The 13,848-nt window shown below is 37.0% G+C and overlaps 1 protein-coding gene across 1 annotated transcript; it reads left to right on the forward strand.

Moving 5' to 3' along the window:
* Positions 1-7,832: 7,832 nt before the first annotated feature.
* On the forward strand, positions 7,833-8,511 carry LOC111788993 (cucumber peeling cupredoxin). Its single transcript, XM_023669602.2, has 2 exons — positions 7,833-8,059; positions 8,133-8,511. The coding sequence occupies exons 1-2, from the start codon at positions 7,885-7,887 to the stop codon at positions 8,339-8,341; spliced, it is 384 nt and encodes a 127-aa protein (XP_023525370.2). The 5' UTR covers positions 7,833-7,884; the 3' UTR covers positions 8,342-8,511.
* Positions 8,512-13,848: the final 5,337 nt, after the last annotated feature.

The raw sequence follows: 13,848 nt of genomic DNA on the forward strand, positions 1-13,848 counted from the left end.
GTTGTTGCACGTGGCACAAAATCCAGAACCTTATACACTACTGCAGAGTGTATAAACATGACTGTTGTTGCTGAGAGTGCTTCCAATTCAAGTCTATGGCACAATAGACTTGGACATATGAGCGTCAAAGGAATGAAGATGCTGACTGCGAAAGGAGCTTTAGAAGGCTTAAAATCTGTTGATATGGGTCTTTGTGAGAGCTGTGTTATGGGCAAACAGAAACGAGTTGGTTTCATAAAGGCTGCCAGAGAACCGAAGAAAGTGCGGTTGGAAATGGTCCATACAGACGTCTGGGGACCATCTCCAGTTTCATCACTTGGTGGATCAAGGTACTATGTCACCTTCATCGATGACTTCAGCAGGAAGGTATGGGTTTACTTTCTAAAACACAAGTCAGATGTGTTTACCACCTTCAAGAAGTGGAAAGCTGAAGTTGAAAATCAGACCGGCTTGAAGATCAAATGCTTGAGGTCTTACAATGGAGGAGAGTACAACAAATCAGAGTTTATAACATTTTGTGCAGCTGAGGGAATTAGATTAATAAGAACAATTCTCGGTAAGGCAAGACAAAATGGTATTGCAAAAAGGATGAACAGAACATTGAATGAGCGAGCAAGAAGCATGAGGATTCATTCTGGACTGCCAAAGACATTCTGGGCTGATGCTGTGAACACAGCAGCATATTTGATTAATAGAGGGCCGTCAGTACCCTTGAAGTTCAAATTGCCCGAAGAAGTATGGATAGGAAAAGAACTCAAGTACTCTCACTTGAGAACCTTTGGTTGTACTGCGTATGTTCATGTTGATCCAGAGAAGAGAGATAAGCTTGATGCTAAGGCTGTGAAATGCTACTTCATAGGCTATGGCTCTGACATGTTCGGGTACAGGTTTTGGGATGAGAAAAATATGAAGATCCTAAGACACTGTGATGTGACCTTTGATGAAAATGTCATGTACAAGGACAGAGAGAAGATAAACTCTGAGACTACGAAGCAAGTGGGAGTTGAACTTGAGTGGCAAGAAATTTCACGCAATGATGGTACAACAGAAGCTCAAGAAACTCCTGATCCTATTGCTGAAGAACCAGACGTGGAGCAAGTTGCACCTGAGCAGGTGTTGAGAAGATCATCCAGAACTACCAGAGCACCAGATAGTTATTCAACCTCATTACATTATCTGTTGCTGACTGACGAAGGAGAACTAGAGTCCTTTGATGAGGCCCTACAAGTGGAAGATTCAACCAAGTGGGAGCAAGCCATGGATGATGAGATGAGCTCACTTGAAAGGAATAATACGTGGGTGCTGACTGAGTTGCCTACAGAAAAGAGAGCTCTGTTGAACAAATGGGTGATCAAAATCAAGGTTGAACCAGATGGCAGAAGGAGGTTTAAGGCTCGGTTAGTAGTTAAAGGATATTCACAAAGAAAAGGCATTGATTATGCCGAGATCTTCTCTCCAGTGGTGAAATTAACTACTATCCGAATTCTGCTGAGTATTGTTGCATCGGAGAATTTGCACCTTGAGCAAATGGATGTAAAAACGGCGTTTTTACATGGAGATCTAGATGAGGAGATCTATATGCAACAACCAGAAGGGTTTGCAGCTCCAGGCAAGGAGCACATGGTGTGTAAGCTCAATAAGAGCTTGTATGGACTGAAACAAGCACCGAGACAATGGTACAAGAAGTTTGACTTCTTCATGAGCAAGAGTGGTTTCCACAGAAGTGAAAAGGATCAGTGTTGCTACCTCAAGAAATACACTGATTCTTATGTGTTTCTACTTCTGTATGTGGATGATATACTAATTGCTGGATCAAGTATGAGGGAGATAAACCACCTGAAGGCAAGCTTGTCTTCAGTATTTAAGATGAAAGATTTAGGTGCAGCGAAGCAGATCCTTGGGATGAAGATTTCTCGAGATAGATCTGCTGGCACATTAAATCTATCTCAAGAGCAGTACATTGAGAAGGTGTTGTCCAAATTCAAGATGAATAACGTTAAACCTAGGACTACCCCCTTGGCAAATCATATTAAATTGTCAAAGGGGCAATCTCCCAAGACAGTTGAGGAACGTGAGCACATGGCATCAGTTCCGTACACTTCTGCAGTTGGGAGTTTGATGTATGCTATGGTCTGCACTAGACTTGACATAACACATGCAGTGGGAGTTGTTAGCAAGTACATGGCAAATCCAGGGAAGGAACATTAGGAAGCTGTGAAGTGGCTTCTGAGATATCTGAGTGGTACATCCAATACTACACTTTGTTATGGCAATGGCAAAGTAGTTTTGCAAGGTTTTGTGGATGCTGATCTGAATGGAGATGTAGACTCCAGCAAGAGCACATCTGGGTATATCTACACTATAGATGGAACAGCAGTGAGTTAGATGTCCAAGCTTCAGAAATACGTTGCTCTTTCATCTACTGAAGCTGAGTATGTGGCCATAGCTGAAGCTAGAAAGGAGATGATATGGATGACAGACTATCTAGAAGAATTAGGCTGGAAGTAGTGCAAGAAGATCCTTTATACAGATAGTCAGAGTGCCATACAGTTGGTGAAAAACCCAGTCTATCATTCAAGGACAAAACACATTAGAAGACGGTACCATTTCACTCGCAGGTTAGTGGAAGAAGGCGATATGTGTTTGGAGAAGATAGAGGGTGCAAAGAATCCAGCAGACATGTTGACAAAATGTGTTGATGTTGGAAAATTAAGGTTATGCAAAGCCCTAATTGGTATGGTGTAGGATCAGTCTCCAAGTGGGAGAATTGTTAAGTTATGGAGTCTGCTCCCTGTATTTATAGCTTGGTCAACGGCTATATTCAGTAAAGTTATATTTGGTAAAGCCATATATGGTAAAGCTATATCCGGTAAAGCTATATATGGTAAATAGCTATATATAGTAGATGGTTAAATCTGGTAAAGCTATATTTAGTAGACTGAACCATATATATATCCGGTCCAGTAAACCTTTGAAAATGTACTTTCTATTCTCTGTACTCTCTCTTGTTGTACATACCTGAAGTCATCAATAAAAAATTCTTTTAGCCAGAGTTCTCCTTGCAATTTTCTCTATCTTGTTCTTTGTGTTCATCTAGATCGAGCGTGTGCGTTGTTGTGCGATCCTAACAGGTATCCCACACTCTTTGTGCCTATAAATTAACACACATTTTTATCAACCATAATGCATAGTTACTCTTCGTGAGTAATGGTTACCGGAGCTTTACACTGCCCTTCTTTCTGCTCTATATCACCGTCACATTTGCTTTGATGATCTTTTGCACTTATGACATTTGTTTTAGCATCCTATCTTTGATACCAAATGTTGGTGATGAATAATCGGAACAAAAAGAAACACAATAGTTTTCTAAACTTGTGAAGAGATTATAAATATAATCTCCTAAACTTGTTCCACAAATTATTATCTCTTAATTTGATTTGCAAGTTAATTTTCTTAAAATTGCTCTACAAGTTATTTTCTCCTAAATTTGATCCATAGAAAAATTAAAATTAAGTACAAGTCAAGATTATTGATTAATAACATTATCGTAGGATTTTCAATAACGCATCATTGGCGTAAGAATCTACAAAGACTTAGGAGGTAAACTTGATGCATGTACCATTGTAATGGACTCTAAAGCTTCCCATACGTGAGAGATTTAAATGAATGAAGTTCATGATATCATTTTGCAAAGCACAAACTCGCAGTTGGCGGTTTAGTACAAGGTCTATAAAATAGAATTGATGAATACCGAATTTTCATTTACAAAAGATTAGTTTGGTGAACCATAAGTAGGTTCATAATATAATGTCAAGTTCTACGAGAGAGCTCATGCTTGCCAAACTATTAGGTACTCATTTCGGTTTGTTTCCACACACAAGAATGATAAAAATAAAATTCTAACCTCGAGGTAGTATCCAATAAAATTTTATGATCCGATTTTTTAGGTTTAGAATTTGGGACCTTGACTAAAAACCAAAACACAACACCATAGTCAAAATATAAAATCCAAAATTATAACAATACAATACATGTGTTGTTCAAGTTACTTACAAATGGGAAACGGGAGCACGATACAAATGAATATGAATGTCAATCTTTAAAATACAAATTAAACTGATACATCGGGTCGACATCCGCCTGTAACAGTGCAGCTTTAGAGCATCCTTTTGATTGGTACCTGAATAAAAAGAGAAAAAGATGTATAAAAATATTCTGTAAGCAGCCTACTTGTAAACTCTCATCGCTCTCATCCAAGTAAGTTTCCACAGACTTTTGTTTAATATTTACAAAGTTTGGGCCTAATTTCACATTTATCTAAGCTTTTGAGTAGGTTTTGAAGTTCCAAGTAGTTATCTTGCATTTCATAGACCCTTTCAAGGTCTGGAAGTTGCTACACATACCACGGGCAACCATCATGAGTCAACTAACTGTGTAGTCCCAAGTCCTCTTTTTGGATAAATTTATGATATCGCAGTCTCAACCTTGGACCCATCCCTACACTTAATATAAGCACTCACCTTATCATCTACCTATGTAGTCTCAAATCTTTCTTCATGACCGATTTACGAGAACGTAGCGTCAGCTTTGACCTGTTTCCACACTCAATAGAAACGCACTCCTTGTCCATATACTGTGATCTGTGTTCCAGGCGGTTGATGGATGTTATCTCCTTATAAAGGTTTTTTGTTTGGTATATATTTTAGTGTATATTTTCATTACTTTAGGTGATTGATAAAATATCTTCCTAATAAGTTTGCACGAAGATTTAGATTATGCATACCACACTCTTATAATCGATAGGATAATCTCCCAAACAAAGAATGCACAAGAGTGAGGATTATTGGGAGTGAGTCCCACATTGGTTAATTTAGTGGAAGATCATGGGTTTATAAGTGATGAATACTATCTCCATTGGAATGAGGCCTTTTGGGGAAGCTCAAAACAAAGCCACGAGAGCTTATGCTCAAAGTGGACAATATTATACCATTGTGGAGATCTGTGATTCCTAACAAACCAAGCTAAGACTAGGACGCTAAAGCTAGAGCAGTTGCAAGTTAACCTAGCTTAGTACACTTCCAATAGACTGAGCTCCCTAGGATCTTGAGCGGTGATAAGTTAGATTCCTGTAAATGATAATTGAGAACCAAACTGCATAGACGCCCATAAGAACCTAATAAATCTTCACGACATCCTTGTGTGGCCCAGGTAGCTTTCAAGACTATAATAGTATGAATAGTTTCGTCAGAGTCTCCACTACACTACCCTTTCCACTCTGGCACCAGTATTGTCGAGTTAGGCATAGGCCAGTTAGGGAATGTGTTCCCCAACCATGTGGTCAAGGGTCTCCTGAAAAGGGTCACTAAGTTATAAATCTATTCCCGAGAGGGGAGCATGGGACCACATAGATTGACCCAGTAGCTGGCCGGTGTCACGGACGTACTTTTTTAAACGTACGACGTTGTGATCTTGGCACACTCATGACAAGCTTTGAGGAGAACGCAAGCCTCATGAATATTTTTCTCTAGTCCTTGTGGCTTCGTTAGACCTTAGGCAAGGTTTGTCTTTGTCAACCGAACACAACTTGTGTAGAATCCAAGCTTGTTCGACGACACAAGCCGTCTGTGCATACATGTTCAATCTTCTACGACCCAAGCGACTTGCTCTAACTAGGCAAAGTCATTTAGTTTGACCTTGCCTCTACTTGGGGCCAAGGTCTCTCAATGCAACATCGCATCTCAATTCTCATCTTGGTTCCCAGTTAACTATATCATCACGTCTCGATTCCACCTCAGGTCCAGGAATGTCATCGGCTAGCTGAGCTCACTTGATCATGGTCATCGAGGACGAGTCCATGTGTCATTCATATCATCAGGACATCTTGAACATCCATCCATTTAGGTTAAATCAAGGCATTGGCCTTTCTGTGTCCATTCTAGTTCATTTAAGAAATTCATTCTGGATAATGAGTGCATAATTCAACCTCTGACACATGGGCAAGGACGCAATGTCAGCACACTTGTATGGTCCGCCACTATCTTTGAAAGATCCATTTCAAAAGAAGTCGCCTAAGACACTCGTCTCGCAACACTTGCCCTCATTGTGACACTGCATGTGCCATAGGGTAGCTAGCTTAGACCACAAGGCCCAAGGGTGGTGGAGAGCTAACATCATTCCTCCCCCAAGGTACTTTTGAGGCATTTTTTTATTTGATAGGTGTACACATGATTTTTGCCGAACGGACATACTATGTTGTGGAGTGTTCGTTCAATGTCCAATTGACACTAAATTTGGTGAGCTTTTATATTTCAATGGATGGATTTGACTCCAAAACTGCATGCTCAAGTTCCCTCTAGAACTCTGACTTTTGGGGTTAAGGTTAGGGGCCCTATTCGACCTTTCAACAAGCCTATCTTTGACACTCTTGTCTACTTGTTCCCCTATCTTATGTCTTGTCTTCTTTTCAATGTCTACTTTATATGATGTGTTAGATGATGCACTGTCTTCATTGGTCGCATCATGACACTCATCTATCTTGACTCTCACGTGGCTTGATGGGCGCTACTTGAGTGTCGCCGCTTTGTTTGTCTCGACATGAAGGTCATAACCTACTTTCTTCATACTTGTGACAGCTGGCATGCAGGGGACACTCCCCCCAATCTTAGGTAACTTTATGGTCTTATGGGAGAGTTTACAACTAACATTCTATGGATGATTTTCAGATTTAGCAAACACCATATTGTCTCACTAGAAGCTTTATGAGGTAGGCGCCTCAACCCACGACATTGGTTTCTCACTACATAGACAAAGAAAATTACCTTAAATTAAAAAACATAAGAGTAGTTTACCCCAGAGATGTCACTTGTTGCTCGGCAAATTTGTGATGTCGTGAAAGGTTGAACCACATTATTCGAACCCATAGAGTCCATGAGTAGCTAGATAACTACCTAGAACTTCGATGTACCCAAAAAGCTTAGATAACAATAGAGACTAAGCCCCAATTTTCTAAAGCTTACAAGAAGGTTGTTTACTAAATATTTTTTATACTCCATCCTTTTTTCTTCTTCTTATTATTATTTTTAAGGCGTCCGCGGGCAAGACCCTAAGGATGGCATATGACATTAAGATGAAGATGAAGATTCCTTTCTTTTCATCTTTCTAGTAATCATTGTACTTAGTTTTTTTTAAAGTAAGTTCCTTCGCTTTTCCTCAAGATGACTTCGGTAAGGGTTATGTTTTGTCCGTTTATTTTTATCTATTAGTTAGCTTAGTTTAAAACTTATAATCTTTGTGGAACTCCAACTCCCAAAATAAAATTTAATTCTAAGACTAACTATTTTGGTTATATCTAAAGTTGGCCTCCAAAAACACTCTCATAAATATATTTTTTTTTTATTTATAGATATTTATGGGGTGGGTGCCGTGGGGTAGAGTAGGCAGAGACAAAGAAGTCCTTTCAGTCTCCGTCTCTACCTCCTATTTCAATTTTAATCTCTATCAAATTTTTAATTTTCTTTTGTGCCTATTATGACAAGAACCGGTGTACAAAATTTGAGAGAACTAGGTTCTCTATCTTTTAAAAAAATAAAACATTCTAATAAATTGAATATTAAAATAGTTAGGGATGGAAGAAATCTGTTTTATTCTTTTATTACTTCCTACTTCAATTGGAATTCCTACCTATGTCGGTCAGCCTTGACAGCTCTAATGGAGGAAGCCAATTTTGTTTGAGAGAGGGGATATTTTTCTTAAATCTTAAAAAATAAAAAATAAATAAATCTGTGGGCGTAGTGGTTTTAAAATCCCATTCGTGACAGCTCATAAATTACTTTATTCTTTCCTCCCAATCCAAAATCAAAATCATCAAGAAAAAGAGAAAAAAAAATGAGTGCCTCAATCACTTCCCTTGCTTCCTTCTTCTTCCTTGGAGCCCTCCTCCACCACGCGGTTGCCATCGGCCACATTGTCGGAGGCGATCATGGGTGGAACCTCCCACCAACCCCCACCTTCTTCTCCGAATGGGCTCGCAATTCAACATTCCACATCAATGATAGACTCAGTAATTATTCACTTCATTCATTCTTTCTTTCATTTCTGCTACTCGTAACTTGAATGCATGTGTTGTTGGGCAGTAATCAAATCAAGAGGCAACGAAGTTCACGACGTTGCAAGCCCAAAATCTCAAGCAGATTTTGACGGATGTGTCCTCCCACCATTTTTTTATGATTTTGTTGGTTTCATTTCGCTACCGCGTGTTGGCCGCTTTTATTTTATCTCCGCTATGGGAAATGATTGCAATGCAGGAATGAAATTTGGTATCGACGTCCTACCATTGTTGTGAACATGAATGCCAAATTGTTGGAGGATGATATCATCATTTTCAAATAATACCAAACACATAATTGTGGGACTTCCTCCACTCTCTACTTCTCTAAACCACTCTTATGTTCATCTTTTCTTTTCCTCATTGAAGATATATTTCAACAAAATTAAAGCAACAAATTTTAACAACTGTGTTACTGTCGTAATGCTTGCTTGTGTTGATAGCGTCTCTACTAAGTTGGTCAGCATGGTGATCTAAGATTGCATAGCAGCTATCTATTCTACTTCATAACTCCATTGGTAGGTACTTATTGTTGCATAACAGCTATCTCTATTAATTTTGACCTTTTTGACCCTCTATTGAAACGCATTTAAGCGAATAATCGAAACAGAAAAAAACACAATAACTTGAAATAATTGATTTGTATTAAAAAAACTTTTAAGCATAATGAATTTTTTATTTTCTTAAGGTGAATAAATCATAGATTATTTAAAGGGGAAGAAGGACTCTTTAAGTTTGCTCTACCAGTTAATTCTCCTAAATTTTCTCACATGTTACCCATCTTCTAAATTTTCTCCGTAAGTTAATTTTCTTGCTCAACAAATTATAATCTTCTAAGTTTGCTTCACAAGTTAATTCACGTAAACTTGTTGCACATGTTATTATCTCTTAAATTTGTTGATAAGTTAATTCTCCTTCAAAAGCTAAATCACATACAAGCTGTAAGGATCTAAAATTTTCTACTTAATTTAAAGTCACTACTATATACATATCCTAAATATGGCATGCGGAAGACTTCATTTGAATTCCATAAAATATATCCTTTATCTTAAAACACAGCCATAGACTTACGTGTTTCGAAAACATCTTTAAAACGACACAACAAAAGACTAAATAAAATAAATAAGCGTTTAAGTTAAAAACATTCTATTCTAGCCTAAGTCTAAGAAAATAAATACCACTATCATATGCATGTGTCATGGTCTCGAGTTGCGATGTCGTCGTCAGCCGTACAGGAATGTCTTGCCTTAACCTGAAAAATGTAATTGCACATGGCTTAAGTATTTAAAGAAATACTCAGTAAGTGACCCCATTATTGGGGTTAAATTCAAGAACATGACAATGCAATGACGGGACATATTCTTTCAATCTATTTTCTTACTGTACTGTCCTAACAGGTAATTTGGACGTGTATCATATGCTCTACACACAACCCATACATGCGAGTATGGGCTCACTAGTCAGTTCGCACACTGCTGGGCCACTTTCCTTGTCGGGCGAGCATACTCTGGGAGCTCCTTAGGCCGGACACCCGTTAGAACTAGTAACCGTCACGACAACGTTATGCAAAACATAACGACCGTTGTCCTGCCATTGGATGTACGCTACCGTACCCTCGTGATGGAATAGGGGTATCCCCCAAATGCATGAGCAGACATAATGCATAAGGTCCCAAATATTTCTACTTTTATCATTAATGAATATAACCTCGCTATCATCTTTTATGCTTAACATGTCATTTCTCATTTTTCAATCTACGTATCATACATAATCCTAACGGGGTTATATTTAATTTCATTTATCGTGATATCATGTCATTCATAACATGCTGTATACATACAATTTAGAAAACATAACATAATGCTCCATGCTTTTAACATGTCATTTCATAACGCGTGAGAATGTTTGCTTAATCCTCCACACCTCAATGGTGGTGATAGTTCTTTTATTTATAATCATTTACAGAATACAGAAATATGGTAAATTACAAATAATATGAAAATAACAATAAAAGGAAAGAATAATAAATGACTCCTTAAGTTTATCTCGGTTTGGGAGAACTAGGGTCCGGACCCTCTGACTGCCCACTCACAATCCTACTAGAGGCGTCTTGACCTAGGTCATCGTCTAGCCAACCTAACTCTAATGCGCTAACCTTATGCAAATAAACACATTTTACAGGGAGAATATATAGTCGAACGCCTGGAGCTAAAATATACCGTATCATACATACATACAAGAAAACAAGCTATCCGGAGAGATAACATCCATCCTAGAGCACATATCACAAAAGTCGTATCATACATACATACAAGAAAACAAGCTATCCGGAGAGATAACATCCATCCTAGAGCACATATCACAAAAGTCCATCCTTCTTTCTAACACAGCGAAAAGCATTTAAACAGCATTCATCACACGTCTCATCCTAGAGGCATTTTGGTATTATGAAGTCCTTAACATGTATTTTTTAACCACCTAAGATAAGAAATAGAGGCATTTTGGTATTATGAAGTCCTTAACATGTATTTTTTAACCACCTAAGATAAGAAATGTTCGCATGCTACATGTCCTAAATGATCCCTACACGTATTACTTGTCTAAAGTCTCTGTGGATACTTGGATGACGCGTGTCTTACCAATTTCCACATGCTAGAAGCTCCAAAATTTCTAAATTCACTCTACTTGCTATAATTCAAGCAAAGTGATTTTAACTAAGGTCAAACACACCTATGCATTCCACTACTTTGTCAAATGACGACTCTCCACAATGGTATGATATTGTCCACTTTGAGCATAAGCTTTCATGGCTTTGCTTTGGGCTTTCCAAAAGGCCTCATACCAATGGAGATAGTATTCCTCATTTATAAACCCATGATCTTCCACTAAATTAACCAATGTGGGACTCACTCCCAATAATCCTCAACAATCCTCCCCTCGAACAAAGTCCACTATAAGCCTCCCCTGAGGCTTATGGAGCTCTCGAATAGCCTCCCCTTAATCGAGGCTCGACTCCTTTCTCTAGAGCCCTCGAACAAACAAAGTACACCCTTTGTTCGACACTTTAGTCATTTTACTACACCTTCGAGGCTCACAATTCTTTGTTCGATATTTGAGGATTCTATTGACATAGTTAAGTTTAGGGCATGGCTCTGATACCATGTCAATAGAATCCTCAAATATCGAACAAAAAATTGTGATCCAAAACTAAAATGTTATAAAAAAAATATATATATATATATTAATTTCTTGACATTTTTCAAAATGTCACCTTCTAGTCTAAATCAACTCTACTTCCTTCATAAAACTTAAAACTTGTGTCAAATCCTACAATTTTAACATATTAAGAGTTCATAACTTAACTTTAAGAAAAGTTGAACGAAAATTGGAATCAAGAACCTCAAATACTTACTTCATCTTTTTTCCTTGATTCTTGACGAGTTTGCACAAATCAAAAGTTCAAAATGGTTCTCCCAAAGCCACCGAGCAATTCTTGTCAAGGAAGTTCAATTATTTGGAGTAGATTTCAATTTTCTCTCTCTAACTCTCTCTCTCAAGAATCACTAAACTCTCATCTTCTTTCCTCTCTCTTATTCTTTTCTTTCTTTCTCTTCATTCTTAGCAATATGATTAGAGCTAATCCAAAATCCTTAATAAAGGGAGGGTCAAAATGACCCATTTACTAATATGTAATTTGACTTTAATCAATTTAAAAAAATATATATATTCACTATTTTATTTTATATTTTTCTTGAATTTCTAGAATGGTTCTAAGCATTGTTCGGTTCTATCTTATTGTGAAATTCGGTCTCTAACACTCTTAAGAAAATATTATAAATTTGAGTTTAAAAGTAAAAATCGAATTTTTAATTTTTCGTTGAGACTGGAGTGTTACATCAATCGACCCAACATTATTTTTGTTAATTTCTCGCCTCACTCTTCTACTTTATAAAATCCAACAACTCATTAACTAGAAATTTAATCTAAAAAAGGGTTAAAGACATTCTTGTCTTTTCTAATAAAATAAAAAAATAATCTAAAATGAGATAGCTCAACTAGTATACTTTGTAATATAATCAATGGAAAACAAAACCATTATATGCAGAATTAAATTGGTTCGTCTCTAGCCATGGTAGATCCACGATAAATGTGGCTAAGATGATGAGTGACTAAGGGGTTAGTAGTACAATGATGAGTGGCTACAATGATTAACTTTGTAACCTCAATTCATCGTCTGGTTAACATTTGTGCTACACTAAGGAGTTCATGTGTCCCGATAATTTGAGTTACCAATACTACCCAATTCAATCTGAGTTTTTATTTATTTATTTTTAAATTGGGTTAATTTTTGGAAAATTGAAAATTCGGTCAACCCAATCAATCAAAAAATTAGAGTTACGATCAACTCAACCCAACTTTATCCTAACTTTAAAATTATTATGAAAATTAAAAATATTTAGCATTTGTAATCAATATAGTAATGCTGGTGACACGTGAATATTTAAATTTTATAATACATCAAAGAAAATTTTTAAGAATTTCAAGAAGGTAAATTCAAAGCCCTAAAAAGGCTTCATAAGGATTTAGGGCCATGGGGGAAGATCAAAAAGGAAAACGTAGGCTTAAAGGGCAAAATTGTCATTTTTTATTTCTAAGGAGCTTTCTATCCTTTTAATCTCGATAAAAGAATGAATTTCAAGGTACTCAAGAAGAGAATAATGTGACACAAGGAATAAGGAATTTTTAGAAATATTTTAGAGTTTTATAAAAAAAAAAAAAATCAAATTATCAAAAACCCCTTAAAGTTAAAAGAAAATTACGAAAATGCCACTGCTGAATCAAGTCATATTTGCTATCGAACCCATGTAGGCATTGGATTTCCTTTAAATTTGGGTATGATCTAGAATGTCCATAACTCATGATATCCAACGATGAAACTTCAAAGATGAAATCGGCAAAATCCTTATTAAAGAAGATATCTTCGGCAGAGGTTTTACAAAATTCCTTAAAATCATGGTAATTTTTGAGGTTACAAGGTCAGTTTAAGCTCTCTCTACAAAGTTTGAAGTAGGGCTTTCATTTGGAACAAGAATCAAGAATTAACATGCCCTCCAACTCAAGTTACAAGCCTTTACTTTTTTCGAGTGCTATAGTACACCAATTTCTTTTAAACTTGTCATTCATCTTCTAAATAAGATTGCCCACAAGATTGGTGAAGAAAGCCAAAATTGAAAGTGCCTCTAACCTATAAGACCAAATCAATATGCTATTAAAGGAGCTAAAAAAAAAAACTTGGAGATTCAATTGGAGACTACACACAAATTCATCGTGTAAGACCTATCGTAATTGGTTTTTGTACCTCTAAGAAACATTTTCGTTGAAAACCTTAAAGACCAATAAGTCCAGGAGAATGTCCAATTGAAGAAATTCATTTTCGGGTAAGATTAGGGGTAAGTTTTAAATTCCTTTCTACAGCCCCTCTCGTCCAAAATTGATGATTCCTTAAGCTTTAGGGGCCTAAGACGGATGATTTTCATGAAGGAGCCATGACATAAGTATGTAAGGATCGAGTTGCCCAAGAATTCCTATTTCTGTGTTTTGGTTAACATGTAGTTCGAGGAAGTTGACTCCAAAATTAAGGTCACACGCAAATTCGTCCCTCCAAAATAAATTATTAAGCTTGAGGGACATATAAGAAAAAACTTTCATGCAGAAATTGTGGCCTTAAAGTGTCCCAGTCGACC

Source organism: Cucurbita pepo, chromosome 2, assembly GCF_057944985.1.
Source record: "Cucurbita pepo subsp. pepo isolate OVF chromosome 2, ASM5794498v1, whole genome shotgun sequence".
Lineage (NCBI taxonomy): Eukaryota > Viridiplantae > Streptophyta > Magnoliopsida > Cucurbitales > Cucurbitaceae > Cucurbita > Cucurbita pepo.